The sequence below is a fragment of the Heterodontus francisci genome, chromosome 37 (assembly GCF_036365525.1).
Source record: "Heterodontus francisci isolate sHetFra1 chromosome 37, sHetFra1.hap1, whole genome shotgun sequence".
Lineage (NCBI taxonomy): Eukaryota > Metazoa > Chordata > Chondrichthyes > Heterodontiformes > Heterodontidae > Heterodontus > Heterodontus francisci.
The window spans coordinates 41,804,246-41,831,951 of NC_090407.1; the positions used below are offsets into that span (position 1 = coordinate 41,804,246).

General features: G+C 46.3%; 1 protein-coding gene across 5 annotated transcripts in view; it reads left to right on the forward strand.

The window, feature by feature from the left end:
• Positions 1–8,206: 8,206 nt before the first annotated feature.
• Positions 8,207–27,706, forward strand: part of zbtb40 (zinc finger and BTB domain containing 40) — a 120,398-nt gene continuing 100,898 nt past the window's right edge. For 3 of the 5 annotated variants that reach the window (XM_068017563.1, XM_068017567.1, XM_068017568.1), the window contains exons 1-4: positions 8,207–8,300; positions 11,220–12,043; positions 23,600–23,733; positions 24,157–24,355. In XM_068017563.1, the coding sequence (XP_067873664.1) occupies positions 11,269–12,043; positions 23,600–23,733; positions 24,157–24,355 (1,108 nt within the window). In that variant the 5' untranslated portion in view covers positions 8,207–8,300; positions 11,220–11,268. The other 2 variants (XM_068017565.1, XM_068017566.1) reach the window with 2 other exon arrangements.

Here is a 27,706-nt window from a genome sequence, read left to right on the forward strand (position 1 = left end):
TAAGAGAGACCATTAGCTACAGCGGCCAGACCAACAATGGCAGCACTGGTGTTAAATCAGTATTACACGCTGCCTGACATGACAATCTGTCTACTCTGCACACTTTTCGTGCACACTCCTACTGCCCCTGCTACTGACCTCCCTAAAATGGCATCCAGCAGGGCTGCACCGGAGTGTGTGTGTGGCACAGATGCCATTTTGGAATTGAAATGGCACCTATAACGCCAAAGCTACAGGTGCCTTGCAGCCTAATTTTGCGGTCCTTATCTCTCATTTGCACCCCATTGGATGCTGCTGCAGCATGTTTCATCAATGACTGAAAGGAGAGTCGGTACAGTTTATTTTCAATATGCTACTCTGAGGCTGGACAACTTGGGGAACTTTGAGCACTGCCTTGGAATAAACTCCAGATTTTTCCTTCCCTTTAGTGGTGAAGCATGTGACCCTCTTGACGTTGTACATCAGAACTGAGCTGAGGACAGGAGCTTTGCCATAAAAGAGCTAGAGGTCTAAACCTATGTGGCAGTACTCCGTGACACTGCACACTGTTACTCTGAACATACTGGCTCAGACCTACTACTATATTACAACAACAACAATTTATATCTATATAGTGCCTTTAATGTAGTAAAATGTTCCAAGGTACTCACAGGGGCATTAGAAAACAAAATATGACTCCAAGCCACATAAGGAGATATTAGGTCAGATGACCAAAAGCTTGGTCAAAGAGGTAGGTTTTAAGGAGTGGCTTAATGGAGAAATGCGAGGTAGAGAGGTGGCCACCAATGGTGAATTGATTAAAATCAGGGATGCACAAAAGCCAGAGTCAGAGGAGTGTAGATATTTCGGAGGGTTGTGGGGTTGGAGGTGATTACAGAGATAGTGAGGCATGAGGCAATGGAAGAATTTGAAAACAAGGATGAGAATTTTAAAATCAAGATGTTGCTTAACCGGGAGCCAATGTAGGTGATAGGGGAACAGGACTTGGTGCGAGTTAAGACACGGGAAGTAGAGTTTTGGATGACCTCAGGTTTACGGAGAGTAGAATGTGGGAGACCAGCCTGGAGTGTGTTGGAAGAGTCAAGTCTAGAGGTAACGAAGGCATGAATGAAGGTTTCAGTGGCAGATGAGCTGAGACAGGGGTGAAGTTGAGCGATTTTATGGAGGTAGAATTAGGCAGTCTTAGTGATGGTGTGAATATGAGGTGGGAAGCTCAGCTTGAGGTCGAATGTTACACCCAGGTTGCAAACAAACTGGCTTAATCCCAGACTGTTACCAGGGAGGGGATGGAGTCAGAAGCTAGGAAATGGAATTTCGACAGGGACCGAAACAATGGCTTTAGTCTTCCCAATATTTAATTGGGGGAAATTTCTGCTCATCCAGTACTGGATGTCAGATAAGCAGTCTGATAATTTAGAGGAGTTGAGAGAGGTGGTGGTGGTGAGGTAGAGCTGGGTGTCGTCAGTGCACATGTGATTTCACGATGTCACTGCAGGTAGCATGTAGATGAGAAATAGGAGGGGGCCAAGGATAGATTCTTGGGGGACACCAGAGGTAACGGTGTGGAACAGGAAGAGAAGCTATTTGCAAGTGATTCTCTGGCTACGATAATATAAATAAAAATGGAACCAGGTGTGAGCAGACCCATTCAGTCGGACAACAGTGGAGGGGCATTGAGGAGGATGGTGTGGTCAATGTGTCAAAGACTGCAGACAGGTCGAGAAGGACAAGGAGGGTAAATTTACCTTTGTCACTGTGGCACAGGATGTCATCTGTGTCTTTGATAAGAAACCTGATTGGGTGGATTCAAACATGGATTTCTGGGAAAGATGGGAATGGATTTGGGAGGCAACAACACGTTCAAGGACTTTGGAGAGGAAATGGAGGTTGGAGGTGGGACGGTAGTTTGCAAGGACGGAGGGGTTCAGGGTTGGTTTTTTTGAGAAGGGTGATGACAGCAGATTTAAACGAGAGAGGAACAACACCTGAAGAGAAAGAAACGTAACAATATCAGCTAAAATGTGGACCAGGAGGGGAAGTTGGATGCTCAGCAGTTTAGTGAGCATAGGGTTGAGGGTGCAGGAGGTGGGTCTCATGGACAAGATGAGCTTGGAGAGGGCATGAGGGGAGCTAGGAGAGAAACGAGAGAAAGATGCGAGTTCAGGGCTCGGGCAGGGGGAGCTTTATAGGACATTTGGCCAGGTGGGCTAGTGGAAGGGAGGGACGTGCCAAAGGCAGCTGATTGGATGGTCTCGATCTTCGTGAACAAAGAAGTCCATGAGCTCCTCTCACTTATTATTGGAGATGAGGGTGGAGGGCACAGGGGGGAGCAGGATTTAAGAAGTTGCTTATGTTTGAAAAAATAATATTTTTGTCAAATCTCTTGATATTTAAGAGTTTGCCTCTTGATTTGTGAGGCAGTGGGGCTGGTACTTCTGAACGGATAATCTGGTCTTTAGCTGCTCTTTTCCTACATTACAACAGTGACCACACTGGAAGAGGCTCCAGAATCAGCAGGGAACCACATCAGAGCAACTCTGATGGGAGAACGAAGAGAGAGCGAGAGAGAGAGCAGCATGGCGAGAGTGGAGAGAGAGAGAGGAGCACGGCGGGAGTGGAGAGAGAGAGAGGAGCACGGCGGGAGTGGAGTGAGAGAGAGAAAGGAGCATGGCGAGAGTGGAGAGAGAGAGAGGAGCACGGCGGGAGCGGAGGGAGAGAGGAGCATGGCAGGAGTGGAGAACGAGGAGCACGATGGGAGGGAGAGAGAGAGGAGCACGGCAGGAGCGGAGAGAGAGAGGAGTACGGCGGGAGCGGAGAGAGAGAGGAGCACAGTGGGAGTGGAGAGAGAGAAAGGAGCACGACGGGAGCGGAGAGAGGGAGAGGAGCATGGCGGGAGCGGAGAAAGAGAGAGGAGCATGGCGGGAGCGGAGAGAGAAAGAGGAGCACGGTGGGAGTGAAGTGAGAGAGAGGAGCACGGCGGGAGCAGAGGGAGAGGAGCATGGCGGGAGTGGAGAGAGAGGAGCATGGCGGGAGTGGAGAGAGAGGAGCATGGCGGGAGTGGAGAGAGAGGAGCACGGCGGGAGCAGAGGGAGAGGAGCATGGCAGGAGTGGAGAGAGAGGAGCATGGCGGGAGTGGAGAGAGAGGAGCACGGCATGAGCAGAGAGAGAGTGGAGCATGGCGGGAGTGGAGAGAGAGAGAGGAGCACGAAGGGAGCAGAGAGAGAGCAGCATGGCCGGAGTGGAGAGAGAGAGAGAAGAGCACCGAGGGAGTGGAGGGAGAGAGCGATAAGCACGGTGGGAGCAGAGAGAGAGAGAGAGGAGCATGGCGGGAGTGGAGACAGAGAGGAGCACGGTGGGAGCAGAGAGAGGGAGAGAGAAGCATGGCGGGAGCAGACAGAGAGAGGAGCATGGCGGGAATGGAGAGAGAGAGGAGTACGGTGGGAGCAGAGAGAGGGAGAGAGGAGCACAGCGGGAGTGGAGAGAGAGAGGAGCATGGTGGGAGCAGAGAGAGGGAGAGAGGAGCACAGCAGGAGTGGAGAGAGAGAGGAGCACGGTGGGAGCAGAGAGAGGGAGAGAGGAGCACAGCGGGAGCAGCGCAGTGAAAAATCGAGGTGACATCAGAGTGACGTCACAATCAACCGAGAGAGCAGGGAAACAGAGAGCCGCCGGGGTGAGTATACTGGTAAGCTGTTAATTTAATTTAATTTAAATCAAACATCGCATCAAACATCACAGGCAAGCAGGTAGGTGATTGGTTTGGGAAGAAGCTACCTGTTTGGTGAGTATCTGGTAAGTGACTAAAGTAAGATAAGTGGGTTAGCAACTAAAGTAAAGAGAAAGGTAAGGTCTACAGTTTTTTTTATATAGTAAGTGGTGTTTTATAGGGAATCAAGGTCCGTAGTGTAAATAATCTCTAATTTTTGAGTAATGTAAGGGAGTAAATTAAGGGTAAGTCATGGCAGGGCAGCTCGGCAGTGTGGAGTGCTCCTCCTGTGCAATGTGGGAAGTCAGGGACACTTCCAGTGTCCAGGGTGAACACGTGTGCAGGAAGTGTCTCCAGCTGCAGCTACTCGAAATCCGCATTTCGGATCTGGAGCAGCAGCTGGGGACACTGTGGAGCATCCGTGAGGCTGAGATCATTGTGGATAGCACGTACAGGAAGGTGGTCACACCACAGGTAAAGACTGCTCAGGCAGGAAAGGAATGGGTGACCGCCAGGCAGAGTAGAAGAACTAGGCAGGTAGTGCAGGAGTCCCCTGGGTCCATCTCCCTCTCTAACAGATTTTCCGCTTTGGATAGTGTTGGGGGAGATAGCTTCTCAGGGGAATGCAGCAAGAGCCAAGTCTGTGGCACCAGGGGGTAGAAAAAAGAGTGGGAGAACTTTAGTGATAGGGGATTCTATCGCAAGGGGTACAGATAGACATTTCTGTGGCCGCAAACATGACTCCAGGATGGTATGTTGCCTCCCTGGTGCTAGGGTCAAGGATGTCTCGGACCAGCTGCAGGACATTCTGAAGGGGGAGGGGGAACACAGAGGTCGTGGTACACATTGGTACCAACGACATAGGTAGCAAGAAGGATGAGGTCCTGCAACAAGAATTTAGGGAGCGAGATAGCAGATTAAAAAGCAGGACCTCAAAGGTTGTAATGTCTGGATTACTCCCAGTGCCACGTGCTAGTGAGTATAGGAATAGGAGGATAGAGCAGATGAATGTGTGGCTGAAGACATGGTGCAGGGAGGAGGGCTTTAGTTTCCTGGATCACTGGGTCTGTTTCTGGTGACGGTGGGACCTGTACAAGTCGGACGGGTTGCACCTGAACTGGAACGGGACCAACATCCTTGCAGGGAGGTTTGCTAGTGCTGTTGGGGGGAGGTTTAAACTAATTTGGCAGGGGGTTGGGATACAGAATGGAGGTACAGTAAGGGGTGATGCACAGCCAAATATAGAAGGGAAACTAAGTCAGTCTGGAAGGCAGAGCAAGTATAGACCTGTTAAGGCACAAGCGAATAATGCAAGGCTGGATTGCATCTATTTTAACGCAAGGAGTCTTACATGTAAGGCAGATGAATTAAGGGCATTGATTAATACATGGGAATATGATATTATTGCTGTCCAGAGACATGGTTGAGGGAAGGGCAGGAATGGCAGCTTAATATTCCAGGGTATAGAATCTTCAGGCGTGATGGGGGAGGGAGTAAAAGAGGAGGTGGCATTGCACTGTTGATCAAGGAGTCAATTACTGCAGTAAAGAAGGATGATATTTTAGAAGGTTCCTCAAATGATGCCATATGAGTAGAATTTAAAAACAAAAAGGGGGCAAACACTTTGCTGGGAGTGTACTACAGGCCTCCAGACAGTTAGGGAGAGATAGAGGAGCAGATATGTAGGCAAATCTCAGAGAGGTGTAAAAATAATAGGGTAATAATAGTAGGGGATTTCAACTTCCCCAATATTAACTGGAATAGTCTTCGTGCAAAAGGCTTAAAGGGGGCAGAATTCTTAAAATCCATCCAGGAGAAGTTTTTGAGCCAGCACATAGAAAGACCTACAAGAGAAGGGGCAGTACTGGACCTAATCTTAGGGAATGAAGCCAGACAAGTGGCAGAAGTGTCAGTGGGGGAGCATTTCGGGGATAGTGGCCATAACTCTGTAAGATTTAAGGTAGTTATGGAAAAGGACAAAGATGGACCGGAAATAAAGGTACTGAATTGGGGGAAGGCTGATTTTAATTTGATAAAACAGGATCTGGCAAAACGGCCTAGGAGCAACTACTTGTAGGAAAGTCTACATTAGACAGTGGGAGTCATTCAAAAAGGAAATAGTGAGAGTTCAGGGCCAAAATGTTCCCGTAAAGGTGAAGGGTAGGACCAACAAGTCCAGGGAACCCTGGATGTCGAGGGATATAGAAGATTGGATAAGGAAAGGAAAGGAGACTTATGGCAGATTCGGAGCGCGGAAAACAGCAGAGGCCCGAGAGGAGTATAGGAAGTGTAGCGGGATACTTAAAAAAGTAATTAGGAGAGTGAAGAGGGGGCATGAAAAACACTGGCGGGCAAGATAAAGGAAAATCCCAAGGCGTTTTATAAGTATATTAAGGGCAAGAGGATAACCAGGGAAAGAGTAGGGCCCATGAGGGACCAAAGTGGCAATCTGTGTGTGGAGCCGGAGGACATAGGTAAAGTTTTAAATTATTATTTTTCATCTGTGTTCACCATGGAGAAGGACGATGTAGGTGTAGAGATCAGGGAGGGGGATTGTAATATACTTGAGCAAATTTGCATTGAAAGGGAGGAGTTATTAGCAGTTTTAGTGGGCTTAAAAGTGGATAAATCCCCAGGCCCAGATGAGATGTATCCCAGGCTGTTATGTGAGGCAAGAGAGGAGATTGCAGTGGCTCTGACACAAATTTTCAAATCCTCATTGACCACAGGAGAGGTGCTAGAGGACTGGAGGACAGTGAATGTGGTACCATTATTCAAGAAGGGTAGCAGGGATAAACCAGGTAATTACAGGCCGGTGAGTCTAACATCAGTGGTAGGGAAACTATTGAAAAATATTCTGAGGGACAGGATTAATCTCCACTTGGAGAGGCAGGGATTAATCAAGGATAGTCAGCATGGCTTTGTCGGGGAGATCATGTCTAACAAATTTGATAGAATTTTTCGAGTAGGTGACTAGGTGTGTAGATGAGGGTAAAGCAGTTGATGTAGTCTAAATGGACTTCAGTAAGGCTTTTGATAAGGTCCCGCATGGAAGATTAGTTAAGAAGGTAAGAGCCCATGGGATCCTGGACAACTTGGCAAATTGGATCCAAAATTGGCTTAGTGGCAGCAGGCAGAGGATAATGGTCGAGGGCTGTTTTTGCGAGTGGAAGCCTGTGACCAGTGGTGTACCACAGGGATCGGTGCTGGGACCCTTGCTGTTTGTAGTGTACATTAATGATTTAGACATGAATATAGGAGGCATGATCAGTAAGTTCGCAGATGACACGAAAATTGGTGATGTCGTAAATAGCGAGGAGAAAAGCCTTAGATTACAGGACGATATAGATGGGCTGGTAAGATGGGCAGTGGAGTGGCAAATGGAATTGAATCCTGAGAAATGTGAGGTGATGCATTTTGGGAGGACTGACAAGGCAAGGGAATATACAATGGGTCGTCGGACCCTAGGAAATACAGAGGGACCTTTGTGTACTTGTCCATAGATCACTGAAGGCAGCAGCACAGGTCGATAAGGTGGTTAGGAAGGCATATGGGATACTTGCCTTTATCAGCCGAGGCATAGAATATAAGAGCAGGGAGGTTATGATGTATAAAATGCTAGTTAGGCCACGGCTGTGTACAGTTCTGGTCAACGCACTATAGGAAGGACATGATTGCACTGGAGAGGGTGCAGAGGAGATTCACCAGGATGTTGCCTGGGCTGGAGCATTTCAGCTATGAAAAGCGACTGGATAGGCTAGGGTTGTTTTCCTTAGAGCAGAGAAGGCTGAGGGAGGACCTGATTGAGGTGTACAAAATTATGAGGGGCAGTGATAGGATAGATAGGAAGAAACTTTTTCCCTTAGTGAAGGGGTCAATAACCAGGGGGCATAGATTCAAGGTAAGGGGCAGGAGGTTTAGAGGGAAAAAAAATTTCACCCAGAGGCTGTTTGGAATCTGGAACACACTACCTGAAGAGTTGGTAGAGAGGCAGGAACCCTCACAACATTTAAGAAGTATTTAGATGAGCACTTGAAACGCCATAGCATACAAGGCTACAGGCCAAGTGTTGCAAAATGGAATTAGAATAGATAGGTGTTTGATGACCGGCACAGACACGATGAGCCAAAGGGACTATTTATGTGTTATATAACTCTCCGACTACTTGTCTCACTGAGCCTGCGCACTGTGACCTAGCGGCCGGGACTGGAGCCTGCGCACTGTGACCGAGCGGCCGGGACTGGAGTCTGCGCACTGTGACCGAGCGGCCGGGACTGGAGCCTGAGCACTGTGACCGAGTGGCCGGGACTGGAGCCTGCGCACTGTGACCGAGCGGCCGGGACTGGAGTCTGCGCACTGTGACCGAGCGGCCGGGACTGGAGCCTGCGCACTGTGACCGAGCGGCCGGGACTGGAGCCTGCGCACTGTGACCGAGCGGCCGGGACTGGAGCCTGCGCACTGTGACCGAGCGGCCCAGGCGAGTGCCTGATGCTGCCACGTGACTGTCGCGGGACAGTTCTTCCGGTTGGAAGGTGCCAGCCGGCTGCTCGGTTATGACCGGGAGCGGGGCATTGGGAGAGGGAACCGGCTGGGCCAGGTCAGTGTGAGGAGCAGGCAGAGCACCCCGGGGGTTACCGGCTTCGGGGTCTAGACTCAGCCCACAGCTGTATCACAGCCACCTTCTTTAACCCGAACTCAGCCCCGGGACTGAACTGAACTGAACCGAGTCCGGGGATCCTACCGAGCCCCGGGGCCTCCCGTTCTCCGCCTGTCTCTGCGGCCCTAGCAATCCTGCCAGGTTCCCAATCTCAGTCTCTATTTCTGGATGCTGCAATCTCGGGATCGCCTTAAATCCACTGCGGACGCCGGTTCCCGACTCACCTCCAGCGCTGATCCTCCCGGCCGGAGAGGCAGCAACAACAGCCCCTGCTCCAGCCTCTACAGTTGGTTGAATCTTTATTGCTATGGTTAAATTTCTTTCTACCTGGTGTGTTGTGGTCTGGATCAAGGCTGTGATGAGTTTGGGAGCTTCATGGCTCCGGCAGACCCTGAATTGAGGATTAAGAAGGAGTTAAACACGTGTTGTGTTTTTAAAGCTTATTCGTTTACCTACGGTTGATGCATACTTCAATTTGCAGCAATATGACGACTATTTGGGCATGCAATTCGGACCAGACATTTCATCCTGTCTGACCCTGAAGTGAGCTTTCAACCCTATGCCCTCGCCATCACAAAGACTCCCTTGTTAGAATTCATAAAGTCACCTGCTTCTGCCTCTAACATGGCCCATAGGCCACTGGAACCCTCATTCTTCCCTTCTCCTTAGTTGATTAATGATTTTCTGGTTGGCCTCCCGTTCGTCACATTCTGTTAACTTCAACTCATCTTAAATCTGCTGTCTGCATCATATCTGATGACAAGTTTTGTTCACCTGTTGCTCCGAACCTCACTGATCTCAGTTGGCTCCTCGTCCTCCAATTTCAAAGTCTAATCTTGACCTGTCATGTTCCAACCTCTAACTTGCTCCAGCCCGACAACCCCCTCTCTGAATGCTCCTCCTCTGATGCGAGTCTCCAGAGCAACTCCCTAAACTTTGCCCCAGCATTGGCAGCTGTGCCTTCATTCATCGAGGTTCCAAACATGAAATTCCCTCCTTTAAACCTTCCTCTCCCACCTTTTGGACCAAGCTTTTGAAGCAATATCCATTTTTCCTGTTCTGTGAAGCTATATTAAAGGTGCTGTGCAAGTTGTTGTCCATTGAAACTTGATTTCTTTTAATCTGTAACAAACCCAATATTTTGCATTGGTTTTGTTTGAGCTGGGGCAATTCAGAATTCCACTAAGTTTCCTGTTAGGTTCAGAGAGAGAGAGAGATACAGCACTGAAATGGGTGTGCATTGACTAAATTTGCAGCTGTTTCATATTTGAAAATGTCATATAGTTGAAGATATCAGGTTTGATCTATTTTCCAAAAAGTAAATTTTATCCTCTGACTAAATTATGATCTCTGTATATTAGTATATCCCAGCATAGTTCACACTTTGGTGTCGCATGGCTTCTCCTCTAAAGTGGATGCAGGAGCAGAAGGACCTGGGGTATTTGTGCACAAATCATTGAAGATGGTAGAGCAGGTTGAGAAAGCGCTTAATAAAGCATATGATTTATTTGACTGGTGCAAGTGGTAAGTTTATACGAAAATACTTCACACAATGAATTACTTTTGGAGTCCAGTGACTGACAGGGATGTTGCTGTGTGTTTTGTTTGGCGTATTGGTTGAGGGAGGAATGTTCATTACATACACGGGGTATTGTGGGAATGTGTCGCTGAGGTGGATGATCCACAATGATCTTATTGAATGGCAGAGCAGGCTTGAGGGGCTGAGTGGCCTACTGCTCCTATTTCTTATGTTCTACTGTTTCAATACATGACCAGGCAAACAGAGCCTTGGTTTAATGTTCCATCTGAATGAGGGCATCTCTGGCAGTGTGGCACTCCCTCAGTACTGTGATGAAATCCTAATGTTGGCCTTGAACCCACAACATTCTGACCAGAAGCAAGAGTCTACCAACCATGCTGAGCTAATCCACCTACATGGGCAGATGATTCTATATAGTAAGCGACACTCAGTCCTATGTGCATCACTTTATAGTTCACAAATCCTGAAAATTCGTATGAAGCAGTGAAACTTTTGGATAGCTCATAAATGTCAAAAGTTGTCCTGAACGTTCTGTTTAACTTTTTAGAGGATCCAGACAACTGCTTTCTGGTTCCTGACGTGTCTTGTTTAAAGGTCTTTCACTTCTCAAATTCTTGATGATTTTAATAATGCTCGAAATGAAGGATAGGCCAGCCAGACAGAGAAAAGTGCAGTGGATCAGTGCAAATGGGAATTTGACTGCTTTTTAATAGAACACTGAGCCCATTCCCGTGTCGGTACTTGCTTACTGTGCAACTTGTAACATTAGCTTGTAATGGAGCAAAAGATTGGTATATAATGTTAATTTGTTTAATTATCGAGGCTAATTGACACTTGAAGGCAATATTGCTAGTAGACCAAACTGGTGCAAATCTGAGTGATGTAAACATATGTAAAATAAAAGCAACGTACTGCTGGAAATCTGAAATAAAAAAGGAAAATGCTGGAAGCACTCAGCAGCTCAAGCAACATCTGTGGATAGAGAACCAGAGTTAATGTTTCGGTTAAGGATCTTTCATCAGAACCCTGTTCACTTTCTTTGCCTTAGTTCTGATGAAAGGTCATCGTTCTGAAATATTTACTCTTGGATCAAAAAATTGTTATACTCTGTAACATTCGGGTACTGAGTGTACAATCAAGTTTTAAAATATCTAATTAACCAACTGTCACCCAACAGGTGTAGAGCAACCTCATGAAACATAAAGCACTCCACAAAGCAAGGCCCACGCTGATAAATAGTTACTATGTTACTCTGTTATAAAATGTGAATTAATTATGCTGATGTCACATGACTTCTGTTTTTTTTTAACTGTTTAAAGGTAGCGTCTGGAAGATCTATCCTGCGGAAGTTTGAAGCTGCCTGACACCATGGAGTTGCCAAACTACAGCAAGCAGCTCATGCAGCAGCTGTACACCCTGAGGAAGGAGGAACAGTTCTGCGACTGCACCTTACTCATTGGAAACACTCAGTTTAGAGCGCACAAACTCGTGCTGGCCGCCTCCAGTTTACTCTTTAAATCTCTGCTGGACAGCACAGACACAATTTCCATTGACCCAGCTGTTGTCTACCCAGAAGAGTTTGCTATTCTTTTGGAGATGATCTATACAGGAAAAGTTCCACCAGGGAAGCACAACTTTACAAAAGTGGTTTCTGTTGCTGACAATTTGCAAATGTTTGACATCGCTGTGAGCTGCAAGAACATAGTGGCAAACCTAATGAAACACACTGCGGCAAATGAAGTGCAGATTTCTCGGCCTGCTGTAGATGAAGCTGTGCAGCATCTAGAGGCACAAAGTCCAGAAGAGACAAATCAGTACTGCCCAGTGCAAGAATCAGACAAAAATGAGGATTCAACTCCTAATAATACTGAAATAGCTGGGGCAGCAGAACAAAACCTTTCTCTGGAAGAATTAAACTGTGCTGGGATTGAATGCTTTGAGGGTGCTGTAGCAGCACTTCCCTCTGAGGAGAGTATTCTGTTTGATGATACTGTTGATCCAAATCCAGGTGCTGAGCGCCAAGAAAATTTACCAGAAAGCAATATCACTAATATCCAGGATGTTCGTAATTCCTCAGGTTGTGCTGAGAGTGAAGAAATGGTTAGTGAGCCACCCAGCAAGAGAGGGAAGCTCACAATACCAGGTACAGCACACTCGTGTTTTGGTGTGAATTTATCTGTGTAACCAAAGTCAACAGATGATTATCATTGAAGTGTCGTTCAGCGAGTTTCAGTAATTAAAACAGTAGCGCTCATAGGTGATATCTCTCAACCTCTCCCAATCAGAGAAGTCATAGAGTGCTGACGTTGGTATTAAGCCAACAATGAATTGGTGTGTGGCAGGTTCTGGTTCTTGTTTAATGTTTCAGGTCAGATCTGTAGCGATATTGCTAGGCCCTTGTCATTTGTAGTTTTGTTAGGAATGATGGTGACCCTGTAATGCTAGTTTTTATGTTCTGGGAATCTGGAATGCAATATTGGAAGATTAGTAGGTCCTGTTGGAGTAATTTCCCAATTAAATAGAATGAAAGAGTTTGAATTTATACGCCGCCTATGTTGGTTCCTCAGGTTTTTTCCTCAGGATGTCCCAAATCAAGTGAAGTCTTTTGAAGTGTAATTACTGTTGTAATGTCAACAACAAAATTTGGATTTATATAGTGCCTTTAATGTAGGAAAATGCCCCAAGGCGCAGCACTGAGGTGCAGTCAATTAAAATGGACACAGAGCCCGAGGAGGAGATTTTGGGATGGGTCATCAAAATCTTGGTTGGTTTTCTGGAGGGTTTTGATGGGTCGCTGAGGTGGAGGGGTTTAGACAAGGCACTCCAGAGCTTGGGGTCTAAGCAGTTAATGGCACGGCTGCCAATGGTCAGGCAAACTGAGGGTGGGGGGAGGGAGGAACTTGCAGGACCAGAGTCAGTGAAATAGAGTTTGGAGGGAGGTTACAGAGATGGAAAAAGGGGAGGCCATGAAATAGATTAAAACACAAGGATGAGAATTTTAAAGCCGAGACAGCGGCTCCTGGTCCCCCGGTGTAGGAGAGCAAAGGCTGGGGTATCGGCTAGCAGGACTTGATGTAGGCTCGGATTCAGACAGCAGAGTTTTGGTTGAGTGCAAGTTTACAGAGGATGAAGAATGGGAGAGCATTGGATAAGAGTTTCAGTGCGGAGGGGCTGAGGCAGGTACACATGGATGTAACGGAGGTGGAAGTAGACGGCATTATCATGGAGAAGATATGGGATTAGCAGCTCACCTTAAGGTCAAATGAGACATTGAGGTTGTCAGTTTGCAGGGATGGAAGGGTGTAAAGTGGGTGTTTTGAAGAAGGGTGATATGGTCGTTTTGAAAGAGAGGAACAGTCCCCAAGGAGAGGGAAGCACTTAGTGTTACTTAGTATGGTCAGCTGTGTAGTTAGAATGGGGTCAAGGGAACAGGTGCGTTCCCGTTGAGGCATTGATCTCAGAAAGGGCATGGAGAAGGGACGGGAGGAAAACTAGAAAGAGGTGGAGGTTCAGAGCAATGTTGGGAGACTGGGGTTTGGGGGTGGGGGCTGGGGATGTTCAGCGTTGTAGGCAAAAGGAAGGGGAAGCATCAGTGGAGGCAGTTAAGTGATGTCTTTATTTAAAGACAAAGGTGTTCCTGATATCCTTGCACTTGGTGAGGCTGGAGAGAAAGGTTTCATGGGCTAGTTGATTGTAGTGATACGCTGGTGGTTATATTTGCTGATGAGGATGATCTTTACGTAGTGGGTGATTTTAGCAGTGGAGAGTGAGGTCCTATTGTGGTCCAGTTGAATCTGATATTGGATGTCTAAAGCAGTCGTTTGCCAGATATGCTCAATGCTGCAGATATGGCAGTGTGTTTGTGCACATTAAGGTCCTACAAACAACAATGAGATTAATTGAACAGATTATTTGTTTTAAGCGGAAAAAATTTTGAAGTCTCCTGCTTTTGTTCAAATAGTGCCATGGGATCATTTATATCCGCCTGAACTGGCAGGCAGGGCCTTGGTTTAACATCTCATCCAAAAGATGGCACCTTCAGTAGTGTTGCACTCCCTCAGTACTGCATTGAAGTGTCCTTCTAGATTATGTGCTCAAGTTTCTGGAGCTTGAATCCACGACCTTTTGTCTCAGGCGAGAGTGCTCCCATTGAACCATGGTTGACATGCGCTACCTAATTGCTCTAGCAAACAGCTGGCACAGACACGTGGGATCTTTTCTTAGGCACAGTTTCGAAATATTCCCAAAGGAAAACTCGCCCATGTTAAACTATTAAACTGGCTGATACCACTAGGTGAGTAGACTGAAGGAGCATAGATATAGAATTCAGTTGTTGAGATTTCTGAAGGAGCTTTTTACATTATAGAAGAACAGCAGACTGGAAGTGTGTGGGTTTCCCTCCATTGGCCCATACTCTGTAGTTCCAGCAGTGTCATAGACACGGAAATGTGCAGATCACTGTAGGTTTTTTGTTCAGTGACTGTCTGGAAGCTGTCCAGGATTACTGTTCAGCGGCCTACTCTCAGAAAATTTTGAAAGTGAAATGGAGAGAGAGTGGGAGGAGGATGCAGTGACCCCCCCCACCTCCCAATTAAACATTCAATTGTGGAAGTATTTGCTTTGAAAGTGTTGATCGTTAAGTGTTGTGGCACTTCTGCTTCAGAAAGGTCACGGTAGCACTCTTCGCCTGTACCCTGCTGTCGGTTGTTAAACAGCACATACTCTGACTCAGGCTATTTTCCTGAGCCATACTTGGAAGTTTTGAGGATGTTTTAACCGTGAGCTGTTAAATCGAAGCATTGTCTGCCCCTCAGGTGGATGTAAAAGATCCCAAGATGCTATTTGAAGATGGGCAGGGGAGTTCTGCTGTCCTGGCTGATATTTATCCTTCAGCCAATACCACTAAACTGATTAATTGGTCATTTATCTTATTGCTGTCACGGAACCATGCTGTGTACAACTTGGTATCCATATTTGTCTATTTTCCAGCAGTGATTACACTTTAAGAATATTTCATTGGTGTTGAAGCACATTAGGACATCCTGAAGATGAGGGAGGTTTTGTAGAAATGTTTTCTCCTTCTCACTGGATACTGTTGGGGGGGGAAATAGCAGCAGCCAGAGCAGTGGCACCATGATTGGCACTGTTGTTCAGCAGGGAGGGACAAAGCGCAGAAGAGCAATAGTTATAGGGGACTCTATAGTCAGGGGCACAGATAGGTGCTTCTGTGGACGTGAAAGAGACTCCAGGAAGGTATGTTGCCTCCCTGGTGCCAGGGTCAAGGATGTCTCTGAATGGACAGAGGGCATTCTGAAGGGGGAGGGTGAACAGCCAGAGGTTGTGGTACACATCGGTACCAACGACATAGGCAGGAAGAGTGATGAGGTCCTGCAGGGGGAGTTTAGGGGGTTAGGTAGTAAGTTAAAAAAAACAGGACCTCTAGGGTTGTAATCTCTGGATTACTCCCTGTGCCATGTGCCAGTGAGGCTAGAAATAGGAAGATAGTGCAGCTAAACACGTGGCCGAGCAGCTGGTGTAGAAGGGAGGGTTTCAGATATCTGGACCATTGGGCTCTCTTCAGGGACAGATGGGACCTGTACAAGAAGGACGGGTTGCATCTAAACTGGAAGGGCACAAATATCCTGGCTGCAAGGTTTGCTAGCGTCACTCGGGAGGGTTTAAACTAGTGTGGCAGGGGGGTGGGAACCAGAGCAGTAGGGCAGCTAGTGAAGTAAATGAGGAGGACATAGTAAATAAGGCCAGTAGGACTAAGAGGAAGAGCAGGCAGGGAGATGTTGCTGAGCACAGCGGGACTGGTGGTCTGAAGTGCATTTGTTTCAATGCGAGAAGTATAACAGGTAAGGCAGATGAATTTAGATTTTGGATTAGTACTTGGAAATATGATGTTGTTGCTATTACAGAGACTTGGTTGAGGGAAGGGCAGGATTGGCAGCTAAATGTTCCAGGCTTTAGAAGCTTCAGGCGGGATAGAGGGGGATGTAAAAGGGGTGGGGGAGTTGCATTACTGGTTAAGGAGAATATCACAGCTGTACTGTGGGAGGACACCTCAGAGGGGTCATGCAGTGAGGCAATATGGGTGGAGCTCAGGAATAGGAAGGGTGCAGTCACGATGTTGGGGGTTTCCTACAAGCCTCCCAACAGCCAGCGGGAGGTAGAGGAGCAGATATGTAGACAGATTTTGGAAAGATGTAAAGATAACAGGGTTGTAGTGGTAGGTGATTTTAACTTCCCCTATATTGACTGGGACTCACTTAGTGCTCGGGGCTTGGATGGGGCAGAATTTGTGAGGAGCATCCAGGACGGCTTCTTGAAACAGTATGTAGATAGTCCAACTAGGGATGGGGCCATTCTGGACCTGGTATTGGGGAATGAGCCCGGCCATGTGGTCGAAGTTTCAGTGGGGGAGCATTTCGGGAGCAGTGACCATAATTCCATAAGTTTCAAGGTACTTGTGGATAAGGATAAGAGTAGTCCTCGGGTGAAGGTGCAAAATTGGGGGAAGGCTAATTATAACAATATTAGGCAGGAACTGAAGAATTTAGATTGGGGGCGGCTGTTTGAGGGTAAGTCAACATCTGACATGTGGGAGTCTTTCAAACGCCAGCTGATTGGAATCCAGGACCAGCATGTTCCTGTGAGGAAGAAAGACAAGTTTGGCAAGTTTCGGGAAGCTTGGATAACACGGGATATTGTGAGCCTAGTCAAAAAGAAAAAGGAAGCATTTGTAAAGGCTGGAAGGCTAGGAACAGATGAAGCACTTGAGGAATATAAAGACAGTAGGAAGGAACTTAAGCAAGGAGTTAGGAGGGCTAGAAGTGGTCATGAAAAGTCATTGGCAAACAGGATTAAGGAAAATCCCAAGGCTTTTTATGCATATATAAGGAGCAAGAGGGTAACCAGGGAAAGGGTTGGCCCACTCAAGGACAGAGATGGGAATCTATGCATGGAGCCAGAGGAAATGGGCGAGGTGCTAAATGAGTACTTTGCATCAAGGACTTGGTGGATGATGAGCCGAGGGAAGGGAGTGCAGATAGTCTCAGTCATCTCATTATCAAAAAGGAGGAGGTGTTGGGTGTCTTGCAAAGCATTAAGGTAGATAAGTCTCCAGGGCCTGATGGGATCTACCCTAGAATACTGAGGGAGGCAAGGGAAGAAATTGCTGGGGCCTTGACAGAAATCTTTGTATCCTCATTGGCTACAGGTGAGGTCCCAGAGGACTGGAGAATAGCCAATGTTGTTCCTTTGTTTAAGAAGGGTGGCAAGGATAATCCAGGAAATTATAGGCCCGTGAGCCTTACGTCAGTGGTAGGGAAACTATTCGAGAGGATTCTTCGGGACAGGATTTACTCCCATTTGGAAACAAACGAACTTATTAGTGAGAGACAGCATGGTTTTGTGAAGGGGAGGTCGTGTCTTACTAATTTGATTGAGTTTTTTGAGGAAGTGACGAAGATGATTGATGAGGGAAGGGCGGTGGTTGTTGTCTGTATGGACTTTAGTAAAGCCTTTGACAAGGTCCCGCATGGCAGACTGGTGCAAAAGGTGAAGTCACACGGGATCAGAGGTGAGCTGGCAAGATGGATACAGAACTGGCTCGGTCACAGAAGACAGAGGGTAACAGTGGATGGGTGTTTTTCTGAATGGAGGGATGTGACTAGTGGTGTTCCACAGGGATCAGTGCTGGGACCATTGCTGTTTGTAGTATATATAAATGATTTGGAGGAAAATGTAGCTGGTCTGATTAGTAAGTTTGTGGATGACACTAAGGTTGGTGGAGTTGCGGATAGTGATGAGGATTGTCAGAGGATGCAGCAGGATATAGATCGGTTGGAGACTTGGGCGGAGAAATGGCAGATGGAGTTTAATCTGGACAAATGTGAGGTAATGCATTTTGGAAGGTCTAATGCAGGTGGGAGGTATACAGTAAATGGCAGAACCCTTAGGAGTATTGACAGGCAGAGAGATCTGGGCGTATAGGTCCACAGGTCACTGAAAGTGGCAACGCAGGTGGATAAGGTAGTCAAGAAGGCATACGGCATGCTTGCCTTCATCGGTCGGGACATAGAGTATAAAAATTGGCAAGTCATGCTGCAGCTGTACAGAACCTTAGTTAGGCCACACTTAGAATATTGCGTGCAATTCTGGTCGCCACACTACCAGAAGGACGTGGAGGCTTTGGAGAGGATACAGAGGAGGTTTACCAGGATGTTGCCTGGTCTGGAGGGCATTAGCTATGAGGAGAGGTTGGAAAAACTCGGATTGTTTTCACTGGAACGACGGAGGTGGGGGGGGCAACATGATAGAGATTTACAAAGTTATGAGTGGCATGGACAGAGTGGATAGTCAGAAGCTTTTTCCCAGGGTGGAAGAGTCCGTTACCAGGGGACATAGTTTAAGGTGCAAGGGGCAAAGTTTAGAGGGGATGTGCGAGGAAAGTTTTTTTTAGACCGAGGGTGGTGAGTGCCTGGAACTTGCTGCTAGGGGAGATGGTGGAAACAGATACGATAGCGACGTTTAAGAGACATCTTGACAAATATATGAATAGGAAGGGAATAGAGGGATATGGGCCCCGGAAGTGCAGAAGGTGTTAGTTTCGGCAGGCATCAAGATCGGCGCAAGCTTGGAGGGCCGAATGGCCTGTTCCTGTGCTGTACTGTTCTTTGTTCCATGCCTTGGAATTCACATGTAGAGAGGGCTAAAGAGGAGTGAGATGATTTCTGGTGCTCTGATCCTTCCTGTGATATTTAATACCAAGTCAGCATTAGTTTGAGATGTACTCCAGTGTCTTGATGCAAGAACTGTAGTGTAACTGCAGAGTGAAATTGCTGAATGATTGTATTTTGGGGAGAGATGTGCTTTGGAGTGCTTAGGCATCATACTGGCTGAGTTATAACTGTGGCAAGTGCAAAATGAACTTAAAATGTTACCGTCTTGGAACTTTTTTAGTGTTTAGTGACTTATCACACTAACTCTTCATTAATTAAAAAAAATTAGTGACCAGCCTTTGGAAGCCGGGAAGCTGAGCTGCACTTTTGAGATTGGAGGACAACTTGAAACTGGTCACGTAGCTTGATATCCTGTTCTGTTTTTCTGGTGATATTCTATGTCAGTAACGCAATTCCTTATGTGAATCAATGTTTGATTTCTGCACAAGTAGACACTTTCCAGGGGCTTGGCGATGTTGTACTTGCACATTCTATTTTCTTCACAGATTTACTGAAAAATGCTTTGACGATTCTACCTTTAGCTTGAAATACAGGCTGGAGGGGAATTGGAATCGACATACCTTTCCAATACTGCTGAAAATAATTCTGAGCTAAGTACTTTTCATTCTGTCTACAGTCAGCACTTAGACAAGTGAAAATGAGAAACGAGTCAGTGATACTTCTGTGCTTCAGTATTCTTCACTTATGAACTATTTCATAATAAAATACATTTGTTGTCAAAATCCCTCCAGGGAGTCATTATGTCTGCACAGTTGACTGTTGATTTTCGAGAAAGTTGTTGCTGTACATCCCTTGCTGTGGGTTATTCAGCTCCTGATCTGGACTCTTTGTGATCTGTGTCTAGAATGCAGTGAGTGCTTCGATCAAGTTTCTAACGAGCTGCGAATTTTTGGGCAGCTCTTTTGGTTTGCACTTCAAGATGATGAATGCTGATGTTGCCTAACAAGGCAGATATGGTGCAAGGTTAAGGCTATTGTGAAGTGATTTCTGCTTTGCAATGGAACTAAACTTCAGGTGTAAGTTGAGTGAGGGCCCACCTGACTGGAGCAAAGTGGAGTGAGCCTCCTTGGAGGTGATCATCCTTTGCTACTTTGGTTCGATGCCTATGCGGACTATTAACCAAATGCAACATCAAACCTGCCTCAAGGCTCTGTACTTGCAGGACTACGAGATTTCCACTATTTTGAAATCATTTTTGGAACTTACCCATCCCTAAAATAAAAGCAAAATACTGTGCATGCTGGAAATCTGAAATAAAAACAAGAAATGCTGGAACCACTCAGCAGGTCTGGCAGCATCTGTGAAAAGAGAAGCAGAGTTAACGTTTCGGGTCAGTGACCCTTCTTCGGAACTGACAAATATTAGAAAAGTCACAGGTTATAAGTAGGTGAGGTGGGGGTGGGGCAAGAAATAACAAAGGAGGTCGAGATTGGACCAGGCCACATAGCTGACCAAAAGGTCACGGAGCAAAGGTAAACAATATGTTAATGGTGTGTTGAAAGACAAAGCATTAGTACAGATTAGGTGTTAATACACTGAATATTGAACAGCAGCAAGTGCAAACCTGAAAAAAAACAGTGGGTAAGCAAACTGAACAAACTCAGATGAAATGAAATAAATGCAAAAAAAAATTGTAAAAAATGTAAAAAAAGAATGTTAAAAAAAAAAGGAAGAAAAAATAACTAAAAATGAAAGTAAAATGAGGGGCTGTCATGCTCTGAAATTATTGAACTCAATGTTCAGTCCGGCAGGCTGTAGTGTGCCTAATCGGAAAATGAGATGCTGTTCCTCGAGCTTGGGTTGATGTTCACTGGAACACTGCAGCAATCCCAGGACAGAGATGTGAGCATGAGAGCAGGGGGGAGTGTTGAAATGGCAAGCAACCGGAAGCTCAGGGTCCTGCTTGCGGACTGAGCGGAGATGTTCCGCAAAGCGGTCACCCAGTCTGCGTTTGGTCTCCCCAATGTAGAGGAGACCACACTGGGAGCAGCGAATACAGTATACTACATTGAAAGAAGTACAAGTAAATCGCTGCTTCACCTGAAAGGAGTGTTTGGGGCCTGGGATAGTGAGGAGAGAGGAGGTAAATGGGCAGGTATTACACCACCTGCGATTGCAGGGGAAGGTGCCATGGGACGAGGTGGTGGGGGTAATGGAGGAGTGGACCAGGGTGTCGCGGAGGGAACGATCCCTTCGGAATGCTGACAGGGGAAGGGAGGGGAAGATGCGACTGGTAGTGGCATCACGCTGGAGGTGGTGGAAATGGCGGAGGATGATCCTTTGGATATGGAGGCTGATGGGGTGAAAAGTGATGACAAGGGGAACCCTGTCACGGTTCTGGGAGGGAGAGGAAGGGGTGAGGGTAGAGGTGCGGGGAATGGGCCGGACACGGTTGAGGGCCCTGTCAACCACAGTGGGGGGAATTCCTCGGTTGAGGAAAAAGGAGGTCATATCAGAAGCACCGTCATGGAAGGTGGCATCATCAGAGCAGATGCGTCAGAGACGGAGAAACTGGGAGAATGGGATGGAGTCCTTGCAGGAGGTAGGGTGTGAAGAAGTGTAGTCGAGGTAGCTGTGGGAGTCGGTGGGCTTATAATGGATATTAGTAGACAACCTATCCCCAGAGATGGAGACAGAGAAGTCGAGGAAGGGAAGGGAAGTGTCAGAGATGGACCATGTAAAGGTGAGAGAAGGGTGGAAATTGGAAGCAAAGTTGATAACGTTTTCCAGTTCGGGGCGGGAGCAGGAAACGGCACCGATACAGTCATCAATGTACCGGAAAAAGAGTTGGGGGAGGGGGCCTGAGTAGGGCTGGAACAAAGAATGCTCGACATATCCCACAAAAAGACAGGCATAACTAGGACCCATGTGGGGTACCCATAGCGATACCTTTTACTTGAAGGAATTGCCTGGAGTTGAAGGAGAAGTTGTTCAATGTGAGAACAAGTTCAGCCAGGCGGAGGAGGGTGGCGGTGGATGGGGACTGGTTGGGCCTCTGTTCCAGGAAGAAGTGGAGAGCCCTCAAACCATCCTGTTGGGGGGTGGAGGTGTAGAGCGATTGGACATCCATAGTGAAGAGGAGGCGGTTGGGACCATGAAACTGGAAATTGTCAAAATGACGTAGGGCGTCAGAAGAGTCACGGATGTAGGTGGGAAGAGACTGGACCAGCGGAGAAAAGATAGAGTCTAGATAGGAAGAAATAAGTTCAGTGGTTCAGGAGCAGGCTGACACAATGGGTCTGCCAGGACAGTCCCGTTTGTGGATTTTGGGAAGGAGGTAGAAGCGGGCTGTCCGGGGTTGTGGGACTATGAGGTTGGAAGCTGTAGAGGGAAGATCTCCAGAGGAGATGAGGTCAGTGACAGTCCTTTGGACGGTGGCTTGATGTTCGGTGGTGGGGTCATGGTCCAGAGGGAGGTAGGAAGAAGTGTCCGTGAGTTGGCGTTGAGCTTCTGCAAGGTAGAGGTCGGTACGCCATTCGACAACAGCATGACCCTTGTCTGCAGGTTTGATGACCATGTCGGGGTTAGACCTGAGAGAACGGAGTGCCTCAAGTTCAGAGGGGGACAGGTTAGAGTGAGTGAGGGGGGCAGAGAAATTGAGATGACCAATGTCTCGCCGACAGTTTTCAATGAAGAGATCAAGAGCGGGTAAGAGGCCAGGGGGAGGGGTCCAGGTAGAGGGAGAATGCTGGAGGCGGGTGAATGGGTCTGCTGGTCGGGGGGAGGACTCCTGGTTGAAGAAGTGAGCCCGGAGGCGGAGGCGACGGAAGAAGAGCTCAACATCATGCCGAGCGCGAAATTCATTGAGGTGGGGACGTAAGGGGATAAAACTGAGACCTTTGCTGAGTACAGAACGCTCAGCATCAGAGAGGGGGAGGTCAGAGGGTATAGTGAATACACGGCAAGGGGTCAGATCAGAAGGGGTGGGGTCAGAGGGAAGTGAAGCGCTCCCTAGTTGCTCTTGAGAAGGTGGTGGTGAACCACCTTGAACCTCTGCAGTCCATGTGGTAAAGTTACACCCACAATGCTGTTAGGAAGGGAGTTCCAGGATTTTGACCCAGTAACAATGAAAAAATGGTGATATATTTCCAATTCAGGATAGTTTGTGACTTGGAGGAAAACTTGGGAGTTGATGGTGTTCCCAAGCTTTTGTGCCCTGCTCTTTCTGGGTGGTAGAGGTAGTGGGTTTTGGAGGTGCTGTTGAAGGAGCCTTGGCAAGTTGCTTCAATGCATCTTATAGATAGGACACGTACTGCAATCACAGGAAGGAAGGTGGTGGAAGGCATGGATGTTTAATGTGGATGGGGTGCTTTGTCCTGGTTGGTGTTGAGCTTCTTGACTGTTATTGCAGCTGCACTCATCCAGGCAAGTGAAGAGTATTCCCTCACACTCCTGATCTGTGCCTTGTAGGTGATGGACAGGCAGGAGTCAGGCAATGTCTGGCTTGAATGCATTAGCTTTTGCTCTCGAGACCAGCAGCTGCAGTGTAATAGTTTCTGTGCTCGCCAAGTTCCATTGATCATTCTGGGCGGGGGACATCCACATTGGCTGGTTCAACACGCTCCTTTTTTTTTCTAGCCAATCAAATGCCAGGTTTGAGGTAGTTATATCATAGTTGCAGCTAGGCAACTATCTTGTACATTACACAGTGCAGCTCTCCCCTGTCTACTTACCCCTAAGCAAGGTCGGTGGTGAGTTACTGCATGATGTGATACTGTTTTCACTAATACTTTCATTTTTAAGTTGGCTAAAAGTTAACAGGTTAGGACTGTGTACAAAATCTGCAAGTGCAGGGGATCTTTACATGGGTGTTTTGTGGTCACTTTTCTGGGCAGTGTATGTTCTGGAGGATGTGTTTAAATTAACCTGTTGTGTGTGTATATTTAGCTTGTGCCAAACTTAATTTGACATTTTTTCTGTAGTACTAATGCTGTATTTGTCTCTCTGAGCAGAAGAGCCCAGGAATCTCTCAGAACAAGAGTTCCTCCTGCAGCATGAACATAATTTTGCAGAGGCTGTCCAGGACCTACAGGCTTTAGTGGGTTTTGTGGTTAAATGTGATGACATCCCACTGCCAGAGAAAAAGGTATTGATCTATATTTTTAATATCCATTTTTAAAATATGATTGTTCCCCCTCCTTACCATTATTTGCCCGCACTTTCTCCATCCGTTGCCCTCTGTACAGAGAAAAATGATGCAGCCCTGGTCATGACTGCTGTTTCCCCATGAAATGTGCTTGTTCCACTCCTACCTTACCCTCTCCTTTGAAGAATAGAGTAAACTCCATACATGTGAGGGTGGCAGGGTCAAGTGAGCACTGAAGTAAATATTCCTATCACCACAGGTGCATCACTAGGCTTCCAGTGCCATGGATGCATGAAAGAAGTGTACAATTATAAATTACCTGTGTATAGATTTGAGACAGGAAATAGTTAAATCACTTGGATAAGATGATGTGTGAACATTGACTGAGTATAACTGGTGTCCATCTGCTGTGTTCTGCTTCAGGTATTCTTAGACTGCTGTAAAGAAGCAGAAAGCAGTGAAGTTTTCCGCAGGTTACTGAATAAAGTCACAGAAGAGAAGACTTTGCAACTAGAAACTCTGCTATTTGCACTTGAACAGAGCAAAGAAGCTTACCCCGGGTTGCAAACTGTGCTTCAGAACTTAAACCGAAACCTGCCCATAGAACATTTCATACTAACTGGTGAGTCCTTGCAATAAATAACTGTTTAGTCATTGTACAGTTTCTGCACTAACTAGTAAATTGCCATGTTAAATTGGTGGTGCTCTGCATTCAGTGATTTTAACCTTTGGTTTGAGTATAGATTGTGTAATCTTTCTAAGAGGAGACTGTTTCAGAGGCGCACTAACTGTGGGGCGCATTGTGTTGAAAGAAAAGGCTTGTTAACCACAGCTTTGAATTGTATATTTGAAGTTTAGTTTGTGGTGGCAAAGCAAGCAAAAGAAACGTTGCTTACATTTATATAGCATCTTTCATGACTTTGGGGTGTCCCAAACTGCATTATAGCCAATGAAGTATTTTTGAATTGCAATGTAGGAAACGTGGTAAGTTCCCACAAACAAAAAGGTGATCATCAGATTTTTTTCAGTGGTGTTGGTAGAGGGATAAATTTTGGTCAGGACAGGGGAAAGAACTCCCCTGCTCTTCAAAATAGTGTAATGAGATCTTTTATATCCACCTGAGAGGACAGACAGGGTCTCAGTTTAACATCTCATCTGAATGGTGACACTTGCGACAATGCAGCACTCCTTCAGCACTGCACTGGAAAGTCAGCCTAGACTATGTGCTCAAATCTCTGAAGTTGGACTTGAACCCGGAACCTTTGGACTCAACCGAGAGTGCTACCACTGAGCAACAACTGAACCTTAATGAATTGCACTTATGAAGTAGTTTTAAATTGTAGTCACTGTTGTAATGCAGGGAAACCAAGATTACAGACAGCAATTGGATGACTGGCAAATAAAATCTGTGTGTTAGTGATGTTGACTGAGGGTTAAATATTGAATGGGACATCAGGAGAGCTTCCCTGCTCTTTAAATAGTGCCGTGGGATCTTCTCCATTCACCTGTGAGAAACTACATTGCACCAGAGTAGAGACTACTTTCTGTCTATCTAGTTTGAAGTTGGGCTAATATTCACTTACCTTTTTAACCAGTTGGCTTTAAAGCTTCCTTTGAAGTACACATATTCTAACGTAACTTGTTAGTGTCCAATCAATATTGTAGATCTGATTTGATTCAAGAACATTTGCTTGTTTAGAGCGGTCTTAGGATTTGTCACGTAAGCACCAAACAAATATTTTTTGCAAATTTTAGTGTTTGAGAACATAATCACACGCAAGCCTAGAGTTTCTAATGTGCAGTTTACACCCAAGTGTTTTGAAGCGGATGTTATGTGAAGTGTAGTATTTTCACTCTATTCTCTGTGGTCAGCTTACTGTATATACTTGTGTTAAAGTCGAATTTTTGAGACCAGTATTTGAGGCTAAATTTTGGTGGTGGGGGGTTCGACTTTTACACAAGTCATATTTTCGAATTTCTGTGAACAAAATAATAGCCACCATGGAGACAGGGTGTCGAGTCGGATGGATGCCCGGGAAACTATGTATCCATTCTGGTGACGTTCACTGACCCATTCTGCAACTTTACCATCGAATTGCGGCCACTTGCTAGGCTTTCCCCTGTTGGCACTTTTATTCTTTGTCATCTTCATGAGCTGATTCTTTGAATTTTCTTGCTGTTGCACAATTATTCACCACCTCTGGGCAGACAATGATTTTTAGTTTAAACTGCACTGTGTATTTGTTGTTCTGCCTTGGCACCATATTGAAAAAATGTGAAACCTTGCTGAACGTTTGGGTATTTATACTAGTGCATGACTAAAATGTTCTGTCTGTGCTCTGAAAGTTAAGGTCAACATTTACACAAAATATGAGAAATTCAGAATGTTTTGGCCTAAAGTCATGGGTTGACTTTTATACAAGATCGACTTTTACGGGAGCATATATGGTATTTTCTTCACCATGCACAACTTTAAGTGCAGATTTGGACATATCTAGGAAGCAGAACATGGTGTATTAGTGAAATTTAAAGTAATGCAGGTGATTAAAGGAAGTATCAGAATAAGGGATAGACATTCTTAGATTAGGGAAGGCTCATTTGACCCATTGACAGCCATTGCTATGACTGCGGGGAGAGGAGAGTTAAGAACTGACTGGCAGAATTGAAAGGAAGGGAAAACTGAAACACAGGCACAAATTTGTAGGCAACTAAAAGAGCAGCCCAGTACCTGCCCCCTGTTTGATGGTAGGTGAAGTGGAGGTGCTGCTGAATGAGATACCACTCCACAGTATTCTTCACTTCGGTCAGCATTGCAGCAAGCTGGAAGGACCTAGAACCAAGGTTCTGGCTGCAGCTGGTCTTTCCTATCACTGGATGTACCAACATTATGCTGCATGGCAACTGCAGGTCACCTTGCAGTAGATGCCACAGATCTCCATCTCACCCAGACCATGTGAGGACAGTTCCTCCTGGTCATTGCCAGGGAGCTGTGCCAGGGTCCACAGAGGTGGTTGGCACCTTGGCAGATGAAGCTAATCAGAGTAAACTGACTGGTCACCCTGGTGTGCCTTTTTTGTGAGAGCATGATGTGCTCCAATTCAGGTGCTTCTGAAGAAGCATCCAGCATTATGGTAGGTCAAGTATCATGTAGTTTGGGTAGTCACCCTCCGAGCAGGTTATGTACTGTGCTGCTAAACTTTCCCTGATCCTTACGTTCTTGTTACGCAGAGAGCCAGAAAGTCCAGGATGAACAGCAAGGGTCAGTGAGTGACTATCCAGATTACATGTTGCAGGCACTGAAGAGGCCTACAAAACAAAAATTGGAACTTCAAAATTGAGTTTGGAAACGCACTTTTCTAGAAATAGCTTTCAGCTGAACATGCTTATATGTATATATCTTTATCAGATACTGTCGCTTTAAGCAGTTGAAAAATATAAATTTCAATGAAGCCTGACAAAATTCCACCTTCACTTACATTGGCTGAAACTAAGGCAGGTAGTGGGAAAAATACCAGCCCCATTTGGAAAGGGTTCATGAGGGAGAGTGAGCACCTCAAAATCAAGTTTTCTCCATACTTGAAAGGATGCTCTGACTTTCAAAATTCCATCCAAAAATGTATTTTGATGTGAAATTGCAGTAGATGCCAGTGTATTTACATTATAACGGAAATAGAATCATAGAATGATAAAGTGGCCATTCAGCCCATCGTACCCATGTTGGTTCTTCGAGCTATCTAATTAGTACTACTTCGTAGCCCTGCAGATTTTTCTTTTTCAAGTATATATCTCATTGCCTTTTGAAAGTTATTACTGAATCTGCTTCCACCACTCTTTCAGACATTGCATTCCAGAATTCCAGATATTGGGGCGGCGCAGTGGTCAGCACCGCAGCCTCACAGCTCCAGGGACCCGGGTTCGATTCTGGGTACTGCCTGTGCAGAGTTTGCAGGTTCTCCCTGTGACCGCGTGGGTT